Source organism: Pan paniscus, chromosome 2 (assembly GCF_029289425.2).
Source record: "Pan paniscus chromosome 2, NHGRI_mPanPan1-v2.0_pri, whole genome shotgun sequence".
In the NCBI taxonomy this organism is placed as follows: Eukaryota; Metazoa; Chordata; class Mammalia; order Primates; family Hominidae; genus Pan; species Pan paniscus.
In genome coordinates, this window is record NC_085926.1 from 25,412,612 (window position 1) to 25,430,429 (window position 17,818).

The 17,818-nt window shown below is 40.5% G+C and overlaps 1 protein-coding gene across 4 annotated transcripts in view; it reads left to right on the forward strand.

The window, feature by feature from the left end:
• RARB (retinoic acid receptor beta) overlaps nucleotides 1–17,818 on the forward strand; it is a 769,998-nt gene that overhangs the window by 624,067 nt on the left and 128,113 nt on the right. For all 4 annotated transcript variants that reach the window (XM_034955988.2, XM_034955989.3, XM_003826156.7 and 1 more), the window contains one exon: nucleotides 9,387–9,535. In XM_034955988.2, the coding sequence (XP_034811879.1) occupies nucleotides 9,387–9,535 (149 nt within the window). The remainder of the gene's footprint in view (nucleotides 1–9,386; nucleotides 9,536–17,818) is intronic.

Here is a 17,818-nt window from a genome sequence, read left to right on the forward strand (position 1 = left end):
GTACATAAGCAAAGAATGTGTGTGGATATCTGAAATGAATGTGAATGTGTGTATCTGAAATGATATACATGTTAATGCTCCTGTTTTAATCTACTCTGTGTGCAGGAAATTCGATCAGATAAAATAATGTCATTTATTAGTGTGATAGTTCCTTTTGTAAATATTATGGGAATCCCGATAGAAGATAGAAGTGAAATATGGAACTGAGTCAGTTGATGTTGAGAAAAACTCTTCAGGGGACCTCAATATTGCAAAGCAATTAGCTTCGTCTACACATGACTCCCGAGACCTGTTCTAGCATTTGTTCACTTAATACAGTTTCATTTCTGATGCCTCCACGTTCAGGTCATTAATAAGCAGTTAGATGTGTCGGCCTGTTAAGTGACTGTAAGAAAGGATTTATTTGAACACTGGCATAAGCTATCTTAGTATGTCCTAGAAAATAGTGATAGAAAACATGTTTAAAATGTCATGCAAAACAACCTATGAGATATTTTTGAATATATTCCTTGTGGTGAGAACACATATTATAAAAATGAAATGTTGGTGTTGAACGTGTCATGGTACCTTATGAAAATATGACAGCACTTCCCGTGGTAAAAGCCAGTCCCAGGAATAACTTCTATTGCTGGCCGTAAGCCCAGACAGGTGTAGCTACAACACAGAGTGATTAGTGGGTCCTGAGCCTTACTCTCTTTCTAAGGCCCAAACTATCTTGTCAAATTTAACCATATCTTGAATGGAATCAGTGTTTGGAAAGCTATAACCGTGAGTTAAAAGCAAGAGAATTACAAAGTTCTGCAGTTCTCAAATTTGAGTAAGTAGGCCTGACCAGACCAAACCCTGTGACCTTCCCAGACTAGGAAACAAATCAGGGAGATGGAAAATGAGAATTTAAAAAGCTGAGGGGTTTGGTGAGATAATAGTAAACATATTAAGTCATTTACATCTCATTTATAAAGTCTGAAAGGATTGTTGTGTTTTAAATTTCCTAATTCTAAGGTGCTCAGTTCTCCCTCTCCTCATGGTATGGGGGAAGGAGTAAATGAACTCATGTCTATTAAGCACTTTGCATGGTCCCTAACACAGTAGGCGCTCAGTAAATAGTAATTACTATTAGTTCAGGCTCTTCTGGTACAACTTTGAACACACTGCCAACTAAAAGCCACTGCCAAAGTTCTGTGAGAGTGAACGAAGACTTCTGGTTTATGGTAAGCATAAACACACACAGCCTGAAGATCTTAATGCATTAAGTACTTAACAAGGTGGAGTATTTAGTAAGGACCTGTGCAAAGGGCAAGTTGACAGAGTTCTGATGCTAAATTAACTCAGCAAAATGGGATTACAGGAAGGTTAGGACAATAACAAGACATTTTTTATGTTAGGGTGTCTCAGACATCAATGTGCGTAAAAATGATCAAGGGGTCTTGTTAGGATGCCTATTCTGATTCTGCATTTCTGGGGTGGGGCCAAGATTCTGCCTTTTTTTTTTTTTTTTTTTTTTTTTTGAGACAGAGTTTCGCTCTTGCTGTGCAGGCTGGGGTGCAATGGCACGATCTCGGCTCACTGCAACCTCTGCCTCCCGGGTTCAAGCGATTCTCCTGCCTCAGCCTCCCGAGTAGCTGGGATTACAGGCATGCATCATCACGCCCAACTAATTTTGTATTTTTAGTAGAGATGGGGTTTCTCCATGTTGGTCAGGCTGGTCTTGAACTCCTGATCTCAGGTGATCTTCCCGCCTTGGATTAAGTGCTGGGATTACAGGCATGAGCCACTGTGCCCGGCCAAGATTCTGCATTTTAACAAGTTTCCAGGTGATGCTGATGCTGCTTGTCCAGGACCACACTTTGCTGAGCAAGGCTTTATTAAAGACTCAAAACCAAATTCTTTCCCCCAGCCCTTCCTTTTGTCTCCTGCCTATGTTCAGCACCTGTTTCATATGTGGTCAGAATAGCAGAGTTTCTCACAACCCAGCTCCAGCCCTCGGCCAGGATCCCTGGTGACCCCGGCAAACACACACTTCTTTAGGGTCACGGGCAGGTTACTGAGTCAAGACTGCCAAAGCCCAACAATGATATTTTCCTTCACTCCCCATCGTCCTCCCTCTCTAGCCACCCCAAACCTGGGACTAATCTTGGAGCTGCTTAATAATAACAAAGCCAGCAGCAGAGTAAGGCAAGATTTCAAAGCAGAGTTTTTCTTGTTTGGCAATTACCTAATTTCAGGATGCGATTCACAGATTTGCAAAACCCATGTGTGTGGAAACCGTTTCTCCTGAAAGATGATTAAAAGCAGATCCTCTCCTGAAAAGGCGACATAAAAATTAAGTGAGTGACAGTATGGAGTCTTCCCGTGCCCCAAATGTTTGGATGCATGTGAATTACATTTTCATAAAATGTCTACACACGAGTTCATACACGCATGCGCACACGCAAATAGCGGAGAATCTGGTTCTAATTACTTGTACTTTAGTTGAACTTTGGCGTTTCCTTTGACTCTCTCCCTAATGTATGTGAGCTGTAGGCTTTGCAGTCCTGCAGTGAATCCACAGAAAAAGGGAGAAAAAAATCCAGAGAGGCTCTCTTTGGTGCCAACACAAATGAAGTCCAAACGAACATTTTGACCAAATGCAACTTTGCTCTTCTTCCTTAATTAGCTGAAATTACTCCCTTCCACTGGGATTCGGAGCTCTAGGCTCAAAATTCCCCTGGGGCCATGCAGGAAATGTCTTTTGCTTTATAACTCCTTTTTCTTTTAAAGCTCAGCTGCCCAGAGAGTGCATTAAAATACTGTCTTAATCATAGAAGGTTCTAGTAAAAAGGCTAGGCTTTCCTAATGCGCGATGCCTGCCTGCCTGTAATCAGGCCCAACCTAAAATCCTGAAATCTGTCAACATGGTTTTAGCCAGCCGTAAATTAGCTCTCACAAAGAAAAAAAAAAAAGAAGTATACTGAGCTCTCTTAAAAATGTTATCTGCTACTTAATCTAACCTTTAGAAAAATGCCAAGCATGTAAGGAATTGTGAAGGGAGCTATTGTCGAAGACTTTCTGTGTGTTTAAATGACACTCAGGTGTGTTGTAACAACAAGGACATTTATACTGTGTTTTCTCAGGTGAGTTAAATTCGTAAGTGCCAAGTCCTCTTAACAGGCAGCAATGTTAATTTCTTTTCTTTTGGGAATGAATCGACCCAAGAGCTGTGGCAGTGTTTAAGAAAGCTTCGTCAGTGGGAACTCGGGAATTCTGCTTTTGTACCATCCCAGTCGGTGGAGATTTTGTTTAGCTTTGTTTTTGTTTTGTCTGCAAACAACCTCTGAGTTTGAAGTCCTTTTAGAGGACTGTTTCTCAAAATGCAATCCGGAGACCTGTGCCCGTCCGCAAGGAGAGAAGTTCAGACATTGAGAGCAAGTGTTTCGAAACTTTTGGAGCAATTTGACAGGGTAATTTTATGTCCATTAAATCTAATTTTTTTTAAAGAGTTGGAGCTCGTGCTTTGGACGTCGTTGTTTTTCCTTAACTCCTATTTCCTGGAGATTCATTTGTATTGAATTTGATCAATCCATGAGGGATTGGGGGAAAGACTAAGAAATGGTGCTTCACCATTGATAGTCTGAAAAACACGAATTTAAAGCAAATGTCCTTCTCCCTAACCTCAAGAATTCCCCTGCTGCAGGCCACACTTTGAGGAACATTGATTTAAAAGCAAATGAGTCCCATGACTAATTTATTGTACAAGGAAGGGGATTCTAGCTTTGTTTTCCTTAGTGATAGTTATCTGTATGTTGTGGGGGTGGAGATGTCTAAAATAGGGGCTAGCAGCTTCCGAGGACAATGCTGCAGATTTGGTTCATTCTCCTCTTCCCTGAGGCTCACTGTCTCCACTCAAGTGTGCAGTTCAGAGCAGCCCTCTCAGCATCACTGGTGCTGACTGTGCTCTGGGCGGGGACCCACAGAGCCAAGCATCCATCTCACCCGAGTAGCAGAAGTTCCTCTGACTTGCCCATTCCCTGACGAAGCAGGGCAGCCCATCTGGTTAGCAGTTTGGATGCCACATTGGAGGCTGCTGCTTGTTGGGCATTCAATCAGCAAACAGAACTGAGTAAGTCCATAAGTAGGCAAGGAAATAAATAAAAGCAGGAGACAAAAAGCAGATCCGAATTATTCCTCAAAGACTGCTTCTCCAAACTGAAATCACATCAGGATGGCTGCAGTGTAGTTGTTTTATTGAATGACACAAGCCTCTTTTCCCCCTGGGAAGTCTCAAAACTGCTTTTTTGGCCTGCCTGAGATCGCTGAATGAGCTAATACAGAACACATTGTCTGCTGAGCCGGCAGAGTTTTCAAGCAAAAATTTTATCATTCCATAGACTGATTGTGCTTGCCTGCAATAAGGAACAAAATGTTTGAGGCCTCTCAAGGGCATTTGATGAATCTAACTCTAATTTAAAGGGACTAATAGATTATTGATTTAAGCAGGATGACAGTGAACAGATCAATGGCTGAGCACTCTGTATCTACCTTAAATACCAAAAATGACTGGTAAAAGGAAAGCCATGGGCTGTCCCCCTGCTTATTTCCCACTGACTTTCTTGGAGGGGGTGGAGGAAGGCAAAAAAAGAAAAGGAACTCTGATAAACTTTGCCAAAGTACGTTTTTGCTACCTTACCAAAAAGGCAAGAGATTGCATTAAAGTACAAATCTTTTATATTGATGCCATATCCTGGTTGTAATTCTAGAATTTGTCTTGGCATGTTCGCCTGAGGCTAGCTTTGGTGATCTGACAGACTATACCACTGATTTTTTTTTTTTTTTGCCTTGCATTGTTCTCAGTGTTATAGGCCACATAGAGGAAATAAAAGACCACTGACCATCAATTCTGAGGGTGATATTTGAATGTATATATATATAGAGAGAGAGAGAGAGAGAGTCAAATACTTAATTTTTTACTACCAGTGGGAAAATTTTTCCCAAGATGATTTTTTTTGGGGATCGTACATAACGTTTTTCCCTTTCTGTTTTTGTGGCATTTGTAGCATTCAAATTATGTTCATTTATGGCATTTGCAGGATTCAAATTATAAAAACAGTAGAAAGAACCAATTTATCATTTAAAAACATAGCCCAGTCACTTCCTCTTGGAAGGCTCCCTTGATTTCTCCTGGGATAAATAAGGCCTATAGTTCACTCTGACATTATATTAGTGGTTCCCAAACTACTTCAGTTTGGATTCGCCTGGGAATACTTTTTATTATTTTTATTTTTTGTTTTGTTTTTCTGTTTTAAATCTTACAGTCAGCCAAAAGGGATTTTTTTTTTAAATGGCAATTCCTAGCTCCATTCTCAGACATTCTGGCATAATAGATCTGGGATACAACTTGGTCATTAGGACGTTAAAAAGCTCCCCAGCTGGTTCTAGTGTGCAGCCAAGTTTGGAACCCACTGTATTATCATTGTTGGTTTATTCTCTATTAGGCCAAATTTGTCAAGGATAAGGGATTATGTACTATCATTGCCCATAGCGTATAACACAATGCCTGGCATGTTATGTCACTCAGCCAAACAAATGATTGAACACATGAACAGTCTGAGAATCTATTGTACTCATATGAGAAAGTTCCTAGAATTATTGGTGAAATCACCACAACCTAAATAAAAGGCCAGGGCTCTCACTATTGATTACTTACAATAGAACATTTTCATTCATGGCAACTGTTCAGGAAAAGCCTTCTGGATTCATTCATTTGTTATAAATGACTCTTATCCATAGGAAAAGATCCAATCTTTGTAAAATGTTTTGGGATCTTTAATGTCCAGTAGACTTCCCGTTTTTTGTGTGCTTTGCCCCAAGTTTCTTGGGTATTAAATTATGCACAATTTTGTTTCCTTTCTTTGGGAAGATGAAATGCTGGACTCCCTTCAATGCATGTGTTTGAAGTGGCATATTTATGGAAATTACTACCCACTTTTGAAATTCAGGGCATAGCTCTGACAGCTGATCCCAGCCCTACCAGAATTCTATTTACAACTTTCCTAGACAGGCCTGATTAGCTGTTCTACACGAACGAGTAGGACCTTAAAACACACCGCTCCCCACCTTCCTTCTGTGAAGAACTCAATGCGAGATTGATCATAGTGGTGATGACATGACTCTGTCAGTTGTTGAAGCACATGGATGGAAGTAGAAGCACACAAATCAAACCACTCCAAAAGGTTTGAGAGGCATCTGGGGAAGGGGTCACTTACGTTGATATCAGGGAGTGTAAATCTACACAACCTTTCTAGAAGTCAGTTTATCAACATGCATTAAAAACAAAATATTTTTAAAATAACAACCTTTGAACTGATAATTACACTTCAGTAATGTATTTGAAGGAAATAAAGATGTGGTGAGATTAGCTACAAAGTTGTTCATCACAATGGAATGTTTTCTGTGAAAAATATTTATCGACAAGGAAATAAATTGATGACATCATAGGTTAAACAAAGTCCTCAGCAGTGTCAGTATAATTCCACCTTAGTAGACAAACCCAAAACATTTATGTGCATAGAAAAAAATTCTGGAAGGTCGTACACAGTGAATTTCTCTGAGTGAAAAGATTGTGGGTGATTCTGTGTGTATTTTTCCTTAGATTTTTAATAGACAGTGATACATTGTTTTTTAATTTTAACAAGCAGTGTTTTCTTGTTAATTCGCTTTCAGTGAAGCTGATTAGTTCCGTGTGAAGAATGCTTTTGCATCTACTGCTTGATAGCTGATAAGCTTTAGTGACATCTCAGATACCAGCCCTTCTATAAAACAGTTGCTACCACTGTGCCAACTTATTCAAAGTAAGGGCTTCCTATCTGCCAGAAATAATGTACTCAAGATTGATATCTTCATCCCAGATACCTTGGTTCTAACCAGTAAAGACTATAATAGATTTATCTACTAGGACCTGTACTACTCAAATGAATTCATTCCAAGATTCTTCTGAATTATGAAAATACTATAATTATAGTTGATTCTGTTCCAAAGGGCTAATTAATTACTTTTTTAAGGAAGCAAAGGAGTATAAGAGCTATTTGGTTTCTAATTTTATCATTTAACAACTTAGAGGGACTCTTAGTGCTCAAAATGTGGAAGAAAGGGGAAAAGGAAAAAGTTCATGTGCTAATTCAACAGATATTTATTGATTATCTGCCATGTGCCAGGACCTCTACTAGTCCTGGAACACAGATGTATACAGTGCAGGTGAGTTTCTTTCCCTTATGAAACTCAATATTTAGAGTATGGGGGATGGCAGATGTAGAATATAAAATTATATACAAACATCTAAAATTTGAACACTGGTTAGGGTTTTATGGAAATAAAATAGTGAGACAGAGTGACCAGGAATGGAGAGGGGCATTTTAATGAGAGAAATCATCTCTGGGAAGGTAACATTTGCTTTGTGATCTAAGAAATGAAAAACAACCAGATGTCTGAAGGTCTGAGAATATCTAGAAAGGACAAATAGTTATCACAATAGCCTCAGTTGGTATGAGAGCTTGGCCTATTCGGAAGACAGAATAGATGCCAATTATATAGAGCTCAATAAATTAGGGGACTCACTGAAGGAAATGATGCTGCTAAAAGGCCGTGTGATGAAAAGTCTTGTAGAACATACTAAGGAGTTTGACTTTGATCTAATTGGTGACTATTGGAGGGCTTTAGATAGGCAAGTGAAACAGATGATTTTAACATTTGAACAACTATCTTGACTGCTTGTTTGAAGAATAGACACTAGGTAGGGAGAAGGGGCATGAAGTGACCAATGAAGAAGCTATTGCAGCAGTTGTGAGAGGCGATGGTGGATTACTAGCATGGTGTGGTAGCAGGATAGTGATGTGGGGATGGATTAACAATAAGTTTAGTGGGTAGAGTCGACCTGACTTGCTAAAAGCTTGCCTGCAGGATAATCCAGTCAGGAGAATATCTACTCTGGGAGATTATAAGCAGTAGGGCAACTGGAAACTTTATATTCTGGGAAATACACTGTGTATTAAAAAGCAATTTGGAGACTAGAAGATTCTGGAACATTATTTAACCACTTTTAATTCCCCTTCCTGATTTCCATCTTATTTTATGAGCATATTTACCTGTGATAGAAGTACAGCCAGTTCTTGCTTTGATTCTGAGTACAATCCTGGAGAATTAGGGGTAGGAGAACACCCCGTTCTTATATTTTGTGAACTCCCATTTCCCATGGAATTTGGGTGGTTAGATAACAGGATGGAGGATTATTATTTTTTTAATCTAGAATAAAGAGTAACATGACTTAAAAGTGAATCGCACCACTCTGTGTCATCATTAGTTTTAACCTACTGCTTCTCAAATATTAATTGTACATTTAGTCATCTGAGGATTTCATCAAAATGCAGATTCAGATTCCACAGGCCTGAGCTGGGACCTGATACTATTTTTCTAATAAGATCTTAAGTGATGCTGATGCATGTTGGCCCAAGGAGCCTTCTTTGAGTAGCAAGGATCTTACCCATATTGTTATTAATGAAGATCACTTATGGCTGCATCATGCTAAAGACCCTCCCAGCACACTTGTTGAATGAATAATTTGGGCATTTTCTTCATTTGTCCAAAGGAAAATTTTAAAATTTTTATTTATTTATTTATTTTTTTTTTTGAGACGGAGTCTTGCTCTGTTGCCCAGGCTGGAGTTCAGTCGCACGATTTCAGCTCACTGCAACCTCTGCCTCCTGGGTTCAAGCGATTCTCCTGCCTCAGCCTCCTGAGTAGCTGGGATTACAGGCGCACACCACCACACCTTGCTAATTTTTGTATTTTTAGTAGAGATGGGGTTTCACCATGCTGGCCAGGCTGGTCTCAAACTCCTGACCTCAGGTGATCCCCCTGCCTCAGCCTCCCAAAGTGCTAGGATTACAGGTGTGAGCTACAAAGAAAATTTACTTTTGGTTAAGTGAGCAACAAGGTCAAGTCGTTTGAGATTCTACATGAATCAGAAGCTACTGGGGTTTGTAGTATGATTATCTGAATTTGTGTCTTGGCTCTACCACTGCTCTGCTGGTCTTAGTTAGACAAGTCACTTCCTTCCTTTGAGTTTCTGTTTCTGTTGTGGGTAAAATTGTGATAAAAACCATGGCCCTCACAGTTCTGTGTGAGCTGTGGACTGCAAGTGAGAGATGTATGAGACTGCTTTGTAAACCGTAGAGTACCACATCAATGTCAGTGTCACCACTGCTGGGCCTACAATGACAGCTGTCTTTATGAGCCCATTCTTGCTAGTGTTATTGCTGAATTTGGGGCAGAAGCATATGAATTCACTGTTGAAAAAAGTAATGAACTAAAATACACTTTCTCTTCTTTCTCCCTCTACGCCATCTCTATTATAGCAATTGAAACACAGAGCACCAGCTCTGAGGAACTCGTCCCAAGCCCCCCATCTCCACTCCCTCCCCCTCGAGTGTACAAGCCCTGCTTCGTCTGCCAGGACAAATCATCAGGGTACCACTATGGGGTCAGCGCCTGTGAGGGATGTAAGGTGAGTATTCACACTTCTGTGCCTGATGAACTCTCATTCGCCATGTACTTTATGGAGGTGACCTACCCAGTTCCAAAAATGGGCTGGATGTGTAACATCACCTCCCATAAGTGTGGCGAATTCAGTTATATTCAGTGGTTTTTATTACTTCCTTATATATCTTTGGTTTAAAATTCAGAAACTTCTGCAAATGACTGATTAGGGTCAAAGGTTCTAAGGCCCTTAAAATACCCCCACATAATAATTCCTTTTAGATAATAAGAACTGGCTAGGCCAGGTGTGATGGCTCACGCCTGTAATCCCAGCACTTTGGGAGGCCAAGGTGCGCAATCACTTGAGGTTAGGAGTTTGAGGCCCGCCTGACCAACATGGCAAAACCTCATCTCTACTAAAAATACAAAAATTAGCCAGGCGTGAGTGGCTGGTACATCTAGTCCCAGCTACTCAGGAGGCTGAGACACGAGAATCACTTGAAACTGGGAAGCAGAGGTTGCAGCCAGCCAAGATCACACCACTGCACTCCAACCTGGACAACAGCGATACTTTGTCTCAAAAACCAAACAAACAAAAAACAAAGAACTGGTTGGAAGAATCTTGAAAAGCATCATTCTTTTTCTCTTTAGAACATGCCGTCTGGTGTCTGTAGTTTTATTTTATTTTTGAATATGACTGACAGTCCACTGAATCAGCTTGCAGGGAATTCAAGGTTGAAACTGGGATTTGTCTGCTGGCTGTTTTCCTCAGCTCTGTGGCCTTTGAATTACAGTTTGATTTTCAGCCTGTAGGGACTTGCTACTGTATGTGTGTCATAAATTCAGGGGAGCTGGATTTAAAATTCCTGCCTATGGAATACTGGAGGCTGAACATGTGTCAGAGAGTAGTATATGGCTGCTTTGAATCAAGCAAGACAATTGTTTTCAAGTCCAACAGTCTTAATTGAGTGAAAGAGCTTCTTCTTTTTTTTCAGGAAAGAAAAGAAACATGACTTCAAAGGCAAATACAACTAACTCATCCATAAAAAATTTCTCAAAGGAACTATGGCTGTCTTGAACTAGCCCTTCCCTAGATATATAACTTCTTTAAGTCCTCTCTGGATGGTTGTTTAGATCTGTTGTTTATACATCTAAATTGCATGATTCATTTGTAATTGTTAACATGTTGCAATAATGTTACAGGTACTCCATGGCATTTTATATTTGGCTTAGCAGAGTTAGCACTTAACTGTATATATTGGTCAGGCACTGTTGTATAACAAACCATCCTAAAACTAAATGGCTTAAGACAACAATTCTTTATTTAGCCTGCAATTCTGTGGGTCAGCAGTTTCAGCCAAACTCATCTGCATGGTTCATCTGGACTTGGCTAGGCTCCACCATGTATCTCTGGGCAGTTGTAGGTTAGCTAGTTGGCTCTGCTTCTAGGGGTGCTGACTGTGGGCTGGGGAGACTCAGCTCTCCTCCATGTGATCCCTCATTCCCATCAGGCTGGCCCTGGCTTGTTCGCAGAGGCAGGGTTCCAGAAGACAGAACAAAAGCACATAAGGTCTCCAGAGGCTTAGGCTAAGAAGCATCTCATTACTACTTCTGCCACACTACTGGCCAAAGCAAGTTGTAAGATCAGCCTAGACTCAGTAGGTAGGAACATCAACTCAACTTTTGTTCTTCTTTTAAATAAAATAAAACTAATCTGTCAACTTGAAAAAGCTTTTTTGTAGAGATGGGGGTCTCACGTATGTTGCCCAGGCTGACCTCGAATTCCTGGGCTCAAGTGATCCTCCCACCTTGGCCTCCCAAAGTGCTGGGAATACAGGTGTGAGCCACCGCACCCAGCCCCACTCAATTTCTTAATGGGCAGAGCTTCAAAGTAATAAGTGATATAGATATGGAGGGGCCGGGGGAATGGGTGTCATTTTTGTAATTAGACCACTGTACTGCATGTCTGATTGCCTATGAACACAAAGTGGTTGGGGACCCTAGCTCCACTGCCCGGCATGTCATACATAGTCTGGCATATAGTGGGTGCTTAAAGATTGAACAAATGTGGCCAGGTGCAGTGGCTCACACCTGTAATCCCAGCACTTTGGGAGGTCAAGGCAGGCAGATCACGAAGTCAAGAGATCGAGACCATTCTGGCCAAAATGGTGAAACCCCATCTCTACTAAAAGTACAAAAATTAGCTGGGTGTGGTGGCGCTTGCCTGTAGTCCCAGCTACTTGGGAGGCTGAGGCAGGAGAATTGCTTGAACCCGGGAGGCAGAGGTTGCAGTAAGCTGAGATCGCGCCACTGGACTCCAGCCTGACGACAGAGTGAGACTCTGTCTCAAAAAAAAAAAAGATTGTACAAATGCGTAAATGTCACTCAGCCCCTCAAAGTAATTTTGTGAGTTTTTCCCTTCTTTTCAAATCATTTAAATAAACATATGTATTATGGTTTATGAATATAATAAGGCCAGTTTTGGGAAATTCATTAAAGGCTTAGGAACATCTCTCTGCCTCTGGAATTGTGCTATTTTATGGCAATTCTCTTTTCTCCAGTAGATTCTGACATGGTAGTCAGGAAAGTTATATGGGCAACCAGTTGGCAGCTGACTAAAAAGGAAGACATTTGTTCATTCAATTATTGCTTTATTATTAGTAACCCCTAGCTGAACCTACTTAAATTTATCCTGAGATTTGGAAAGGTTTCAGTGGAATAGCTAGTTCAATTTGTCCACTTGTTGTGCAATATATAAATAAATGATTTTCTAATGTTTATTTGAAAAGTAAATGAAAAGATACTTCTTTATTTCTGAAAAATGTTAAGTCATCTCATGTCCAGAAATCTGAGTGAGGTATGCTGTAACTCAGCGTACCTGCTCTCATCATTATCCAACGTGTCTCTGTGGCACATACTAGGAGCTGCATATGAAGCTGTTTCACGATCTGTATAGCACAAACTGCTTTAATCAGCTCATAGTCAGTGAGTTCTCTGACCTTAGTTTGGGATTCTGACTCTTTTTTAGGAAAAACCCCAATAAAAACAAAACCCATACCGGCACAAACAACTTTGATAAGCTCAGTTAAGTGATACAGAGTCATATTATGGTGTATCTTTTTAACAGAGCTATAAACCCAATAAGGTCAGGTGAGTTCGGCAGCCAGTTGAATTTGATAATTTTTATATTGTGGGTGGATTGCTCTTCTCCCTGGTCATTGGGAAAGACTTGGTCTACATTTAAGCTTGCTGGGAAAATACAGTGACAAAATTCACAGAACTGAGAAACATGAGGAGGTAATGGTAAAATGTAACAGCCAAAGAAAAAGAAATATAACTTTAAAAAAATTAAATATAATTTTATTGTCATTTTAAAAAATTATCAATACAGTATAGAATTTATTGTATAAAAATAGAAAATTAAAACAACCATGATTCTACCCTGGGAGGGAACCCCTGTAAAACTCAGCTTTTCTATAAGTATATGCATATTGTTATTGTTTCAGAAAAATGGAATTTTGTGTTGTATACTGGTTTTAACTTAATCTTTAATAATATTTTATGACCCAAATTTAAGCAACTGCATAGCTTTTATGGTTATACAATTAATATAGTAGTTTATGGTTATGTCATAATTTATTTAACTGATTAAGGTGCTTACAGTTTTTTTTCGATTATAAATAACACTTTAAATTATGGCCCTTAAGTATATCTCTGAAAATTTCCTTAGGATAAAATTTTCCTTAGGATAAATCAGTATAAGTGGAATTTTTAGATCACTGGCTTTGTATATTTTTAAGGCTTTCGAATCAGATTGCCAGAATACCCCCTAGAAAAGATTATTGTCTAGTAGTCTGTAAAAAGTAAATCCTTTCGGAAAGTATCTATTAGGAATCTCTCCCTTGTGATATAATAAGGTAATGAATCCAGAAGCAACTTTTCTTCTTGAATTCTGCCTGTATTTAATTTGATATTTACTATGGGCCCTGTGTGTGGTATCATTTTAGGATACCAGCAGATGCACCATAGGCCCCTTGTTGACCAGTAGAAACTGGCCCAACCATTGGCTGGAAATCAAAGTTTACTACTGTAAGCTGAGAACCTCTGCTCTAAAGTAGGACTCCCAAACAGAGCCTGGTATATCTTCAAGAAGTAATGCCTACGGTGGCTTCTGCCTGTCATAACCAGGATGACCTAATTGACTATTATTTGGGGAAGAGAACTTTCCGTCCTCCTAGGGACTGGGTGACAGTCTCAGCCTCTGCTGCAGCCATATGATGGTGGTCAGAATTTAACAAATGGGTGTGGTCCATCTCTGGGAATGAATGGTCAGCGGCTGCTGTATTGACACAGCATTACCATGGCAGCATAACCACTAGACACACTGTAGGGATGCCCTGTTTAGTGGGTTTCCAGCTGAGCGATGGCAGTTTTTGTGTAGGGGACAGAGTACACAAAAGGAATGTGCAGTGTGGTTAGCCAAGAATGTTTAACAGTATAAAATAATAAAGCAATATTAAAAAAATAATAGGACAAAATAAAATAATGTCTTTGGAAAACAGTCTTATTGCTCATAGCTAAAATTTAATGCAAAATTTTGGCCTTAATCATATTTTACATTTCAACTTTTGTAGCTTTTGAGGAATGTGAAGTCTAGAGTGAGAATGCTGGGATTTGAATTCTAGCTAGACTACTTATAAGCTTGGTGCAACTCTTTCTTTTCTCATCTGGAAAAATGGGGGTGATATTACCTACCTCATGGTATTGTTGTGAGGATAAAATGTTTTTACTATGTATAAAGCATATAGAATAGTACCTAGCACATAGTAAGTGATAAGTACTAAGTGGCACATACATGCTTAGTTATTGTTTTGTTTTGTTTTGTTTTTGTTGAGACGGAGTTTCACTCTTGTTGCCCAGGCTGGAGTGCAGTGGCGCGATCTAGGCTCACTGCAACCTCTGCCTCCCGGGTTCAAGCAATTCTCCTGCCTCAGCCTCCCGAGTAGCTGGGATTACAGGCTTTACAAGCATGTGCCACCACACCCAGCTAATTTTGTATTTTTAGTAGAGACGGGGTTACTCCATGTTGGTCAGGCTGGTCTCAAACTTCCAACCTCAGGTGATTCGCCCACCTAGGCTTCCCAAAATGCTGGGATTACAGGCGTGAGCCACCGCTCCCAGCCTATCGTTTGTTTTATCATTAAGTTATTATAATGACTTTTGCACACAGTGATGTAACATCAATTATAATCTTAGTACTCTTCTTGTAGTGTTCTTTCTGCAGTTCTCCATTCTTTTCTACCAAAATAACACTGCCTCTTTCCTTCAAGGCTCACATTAAGACCCTACTACTCCATGGAGCCTCCCTGGATTACCCTAGTACAGAGGTTGCCAAATTGCTTCTGCAAAGAGCCAGATAGTAAATATTTTAGGCTTTGAGGGCCATGTGGTCTTTGCTGCCATTGTTCAACTCTGTCACTGTAGCATGAAAGGTGCTGTAGATAATATGTACAAAAATGGGAATGGCTATGTTTCAATAAAACTTTGTTTACAAAAGCAGTGGACCAGATTTGGCCCTTGATGATGTTATTCTTCTTACAACTTCTAAAACTCAGAAGCTGGTGTCCCAAAGCTCTCATGCCAAAGGTGGCAAGCCCGCTGGTTTTGCTGGGCTATGGGCCTGGGTCTGCTGCTCCACTTCCACACTGCTAAAAGAAGTTCATGTCCACCTGCCCAGGGCTCTGTGGCTTAGAAGCTTTAAGCCATGTCTGGTCATTCCTCCACCCTTCCCTTCACACTCAAGTCCCACTTTCCCATCATCCAAAGTCAGAGAAATTAGAAATATCCAGGTAATTGAGCTATGTCCAGAAATACCTGGTATCACACCTTGGAGAGGTTTCTGGAACATATTCTATGCTGTTGTATCAGTTAGCTTCCTCTGCTTAACAAATAACTCAAATGCTTAATGTCTTAAAACAATAGACATTTATTATTCATTATAATTCTGGACAGGTCTTCTTGTCTTGGCTGACTTGGCTTGGGCCAGGTGGTCTAGGATGGTCTCACTCACATGTCTGGGGCCTTGGCAGGATGACCAGATCTTCTCCCCCTGTTGTTGCTCACCATTAGCCTAGCCTAGCCTTCTTCACATGGTGGATGGGTTCCCATCAGTAAGAGAAGACAATCACTATGCTCAAACACTTCTCACCCTCTGCTTGTATCACATTTGCTAATATCCCCTTGGCCAAACAAATTACATGACTAAGCTTGGATTCTATGGATGAAGAAATAAACTTCACCTCCTAAGGGGAGAAGTGACAAAGTCACCTTGCAAAAGGGAGAGCCTACCAGAACTTGCATTTGCTTACATACCGTCTTCTACTATTCCCTAGTTTGATGGGCAAGTCTCTTCTGACAACCTTATTCACCAATCATTCATCCTTAAGCATATGTTTGTTGAACACCTACTAAGTTTCAGGCCCTATGCCGGGTGCTAGAGATGCAACAGTGAACATGACAAAGTTCCTCATGGAATTTAGTGTCTCACACAAGGGACAGATGATAATTCAAATTTGGAAAACAATAAACAGAATGGTCTAATAAAGAATAATTTAGGGGTGTTCTATTTCACAGGGGTCAAGGGGGCCTGATGTGATGGGGGTCAGTTGGGATGTCATGGCTGAGGAGGAACCAGCGGTGTGAGTCAGAGAGAGAAAGCATTTTAGGTCAGAAACCAAACACTTGGATTCTCGGAGCATTTCTACTTCTTCTGGCTATGTCCATTGACTTCTCTGGGCCTTAGCCTATCTGTAAAATGAAAGCAAATCCACAAGTTTGAACCCAGTCCCATGCCAAATACAGACATAAAAGCATTGAACCTAATAATGGCACTGATTTCTTGTTAGCGCTGGCTTACGTGGAGTAAGAGGTCTCCGGTGTTTGTACGTCCAAGTGTGGAGTAGAGGGAAGAAGAAAACTACCCTTGTTGGGTGCCTTCTGTACCCTAGGCATTTGGGCTTTTTTTTTTTTTTTTTTTAACCCATAGCGCTTTTATTTCTCACAACAGCTCTGCAAGGTAGGCTCCGTGACCCACATTTTATAGATGAGGTAACAGAGGGTCTGAGTAGTTAAGGAACGTGGCCAAGGACACACAGCTAGCCTTTGCTAGAGCTGGGATTCAAATCCTTTTCCTGTTAAAAAAAAAAAACACCCCACTGCTTCAGACACACTTAGACAGAAGGTCTGAAGCAGTGGTGTGTTATGGTCTAGAGTGGGGGTTTCATAGGCCACCAAATTTAAAACTAACAGATAGGGGCATATTTTTAAAAAACATATTGTCTTGATCATTTCATAAAAGAAATGACATCTCTGCAACAAAAAATTAAAAAAGGAAGCGCTTACAAGGCAGTCAGTCTTTCCCAAGAAGGGACAGTTAGCAGGCAGAACCCACACATGGGCATGTTCCCAGATGCAGCTTTGTCCTTGTTCTCTACATTTTGCCTTTGATGGGTGGAAACTTCCTATCCCTAAGCCAACCTTTGGGGGCCACAATCCAGCCTGTCCTGCAGAAGGCCCCAGGGCGAGGCCTGGCACAGCCGTGATGGCGTGTCTTCTCCACAAGGGCGCAGAGGAAATGCTTGCTGAAGGTCACATTGGTAGCCTTCTATTTAAAGCAGTCTTTTAAGAGTTTAAACTCCACTAGCCCCCTCAGTCCCTCAGGGCTAATTTTGTCCATTTTTCTCATCTGCCTTTGTTTTGCTAGCCTCTGAAGAGAGGGAGGCCCTCATCTCCATGACAGCATTCGGCTGCTGGGCTGGGTTTTCCTGGCAGACAGCAAGCAGAATGTTCAGTCACAAAAAGTTTTGCAATCAGGAAGATGGATGTCTGCACTTAATTTTAGAACTTCTATTAAATACTTTAAATGAGCTTAATGATTTTATTTGACCAAGGCCATTTAAAACCACATTGTTGTTTTTAATTGGAGTGGATAAACATGAACATGATGCTCTCTTTGGAGAATATTTTTAGCTTTCCTCACTCTGATAGTTGCTTCTGTTTTAGGGGTTTGCTGCAGTATTGATCCCAAAGAACAAAATGACATACCCAAGACAATAACAAAAACAGGACACTCTGTGTACCACATGTGATAGCTGAATGAATTATGAAACCTGCCATAAACTTCATTACTATATTGGATCACACAGAGTAGTTTCCCTCATAGACCCAAAAAGCGGCCCTCTGTTCCCTGTTGCTATAATCTGCCAACCATGGAGGATTTACATGTTTCCTCATTCATTCATCAGACATTTAT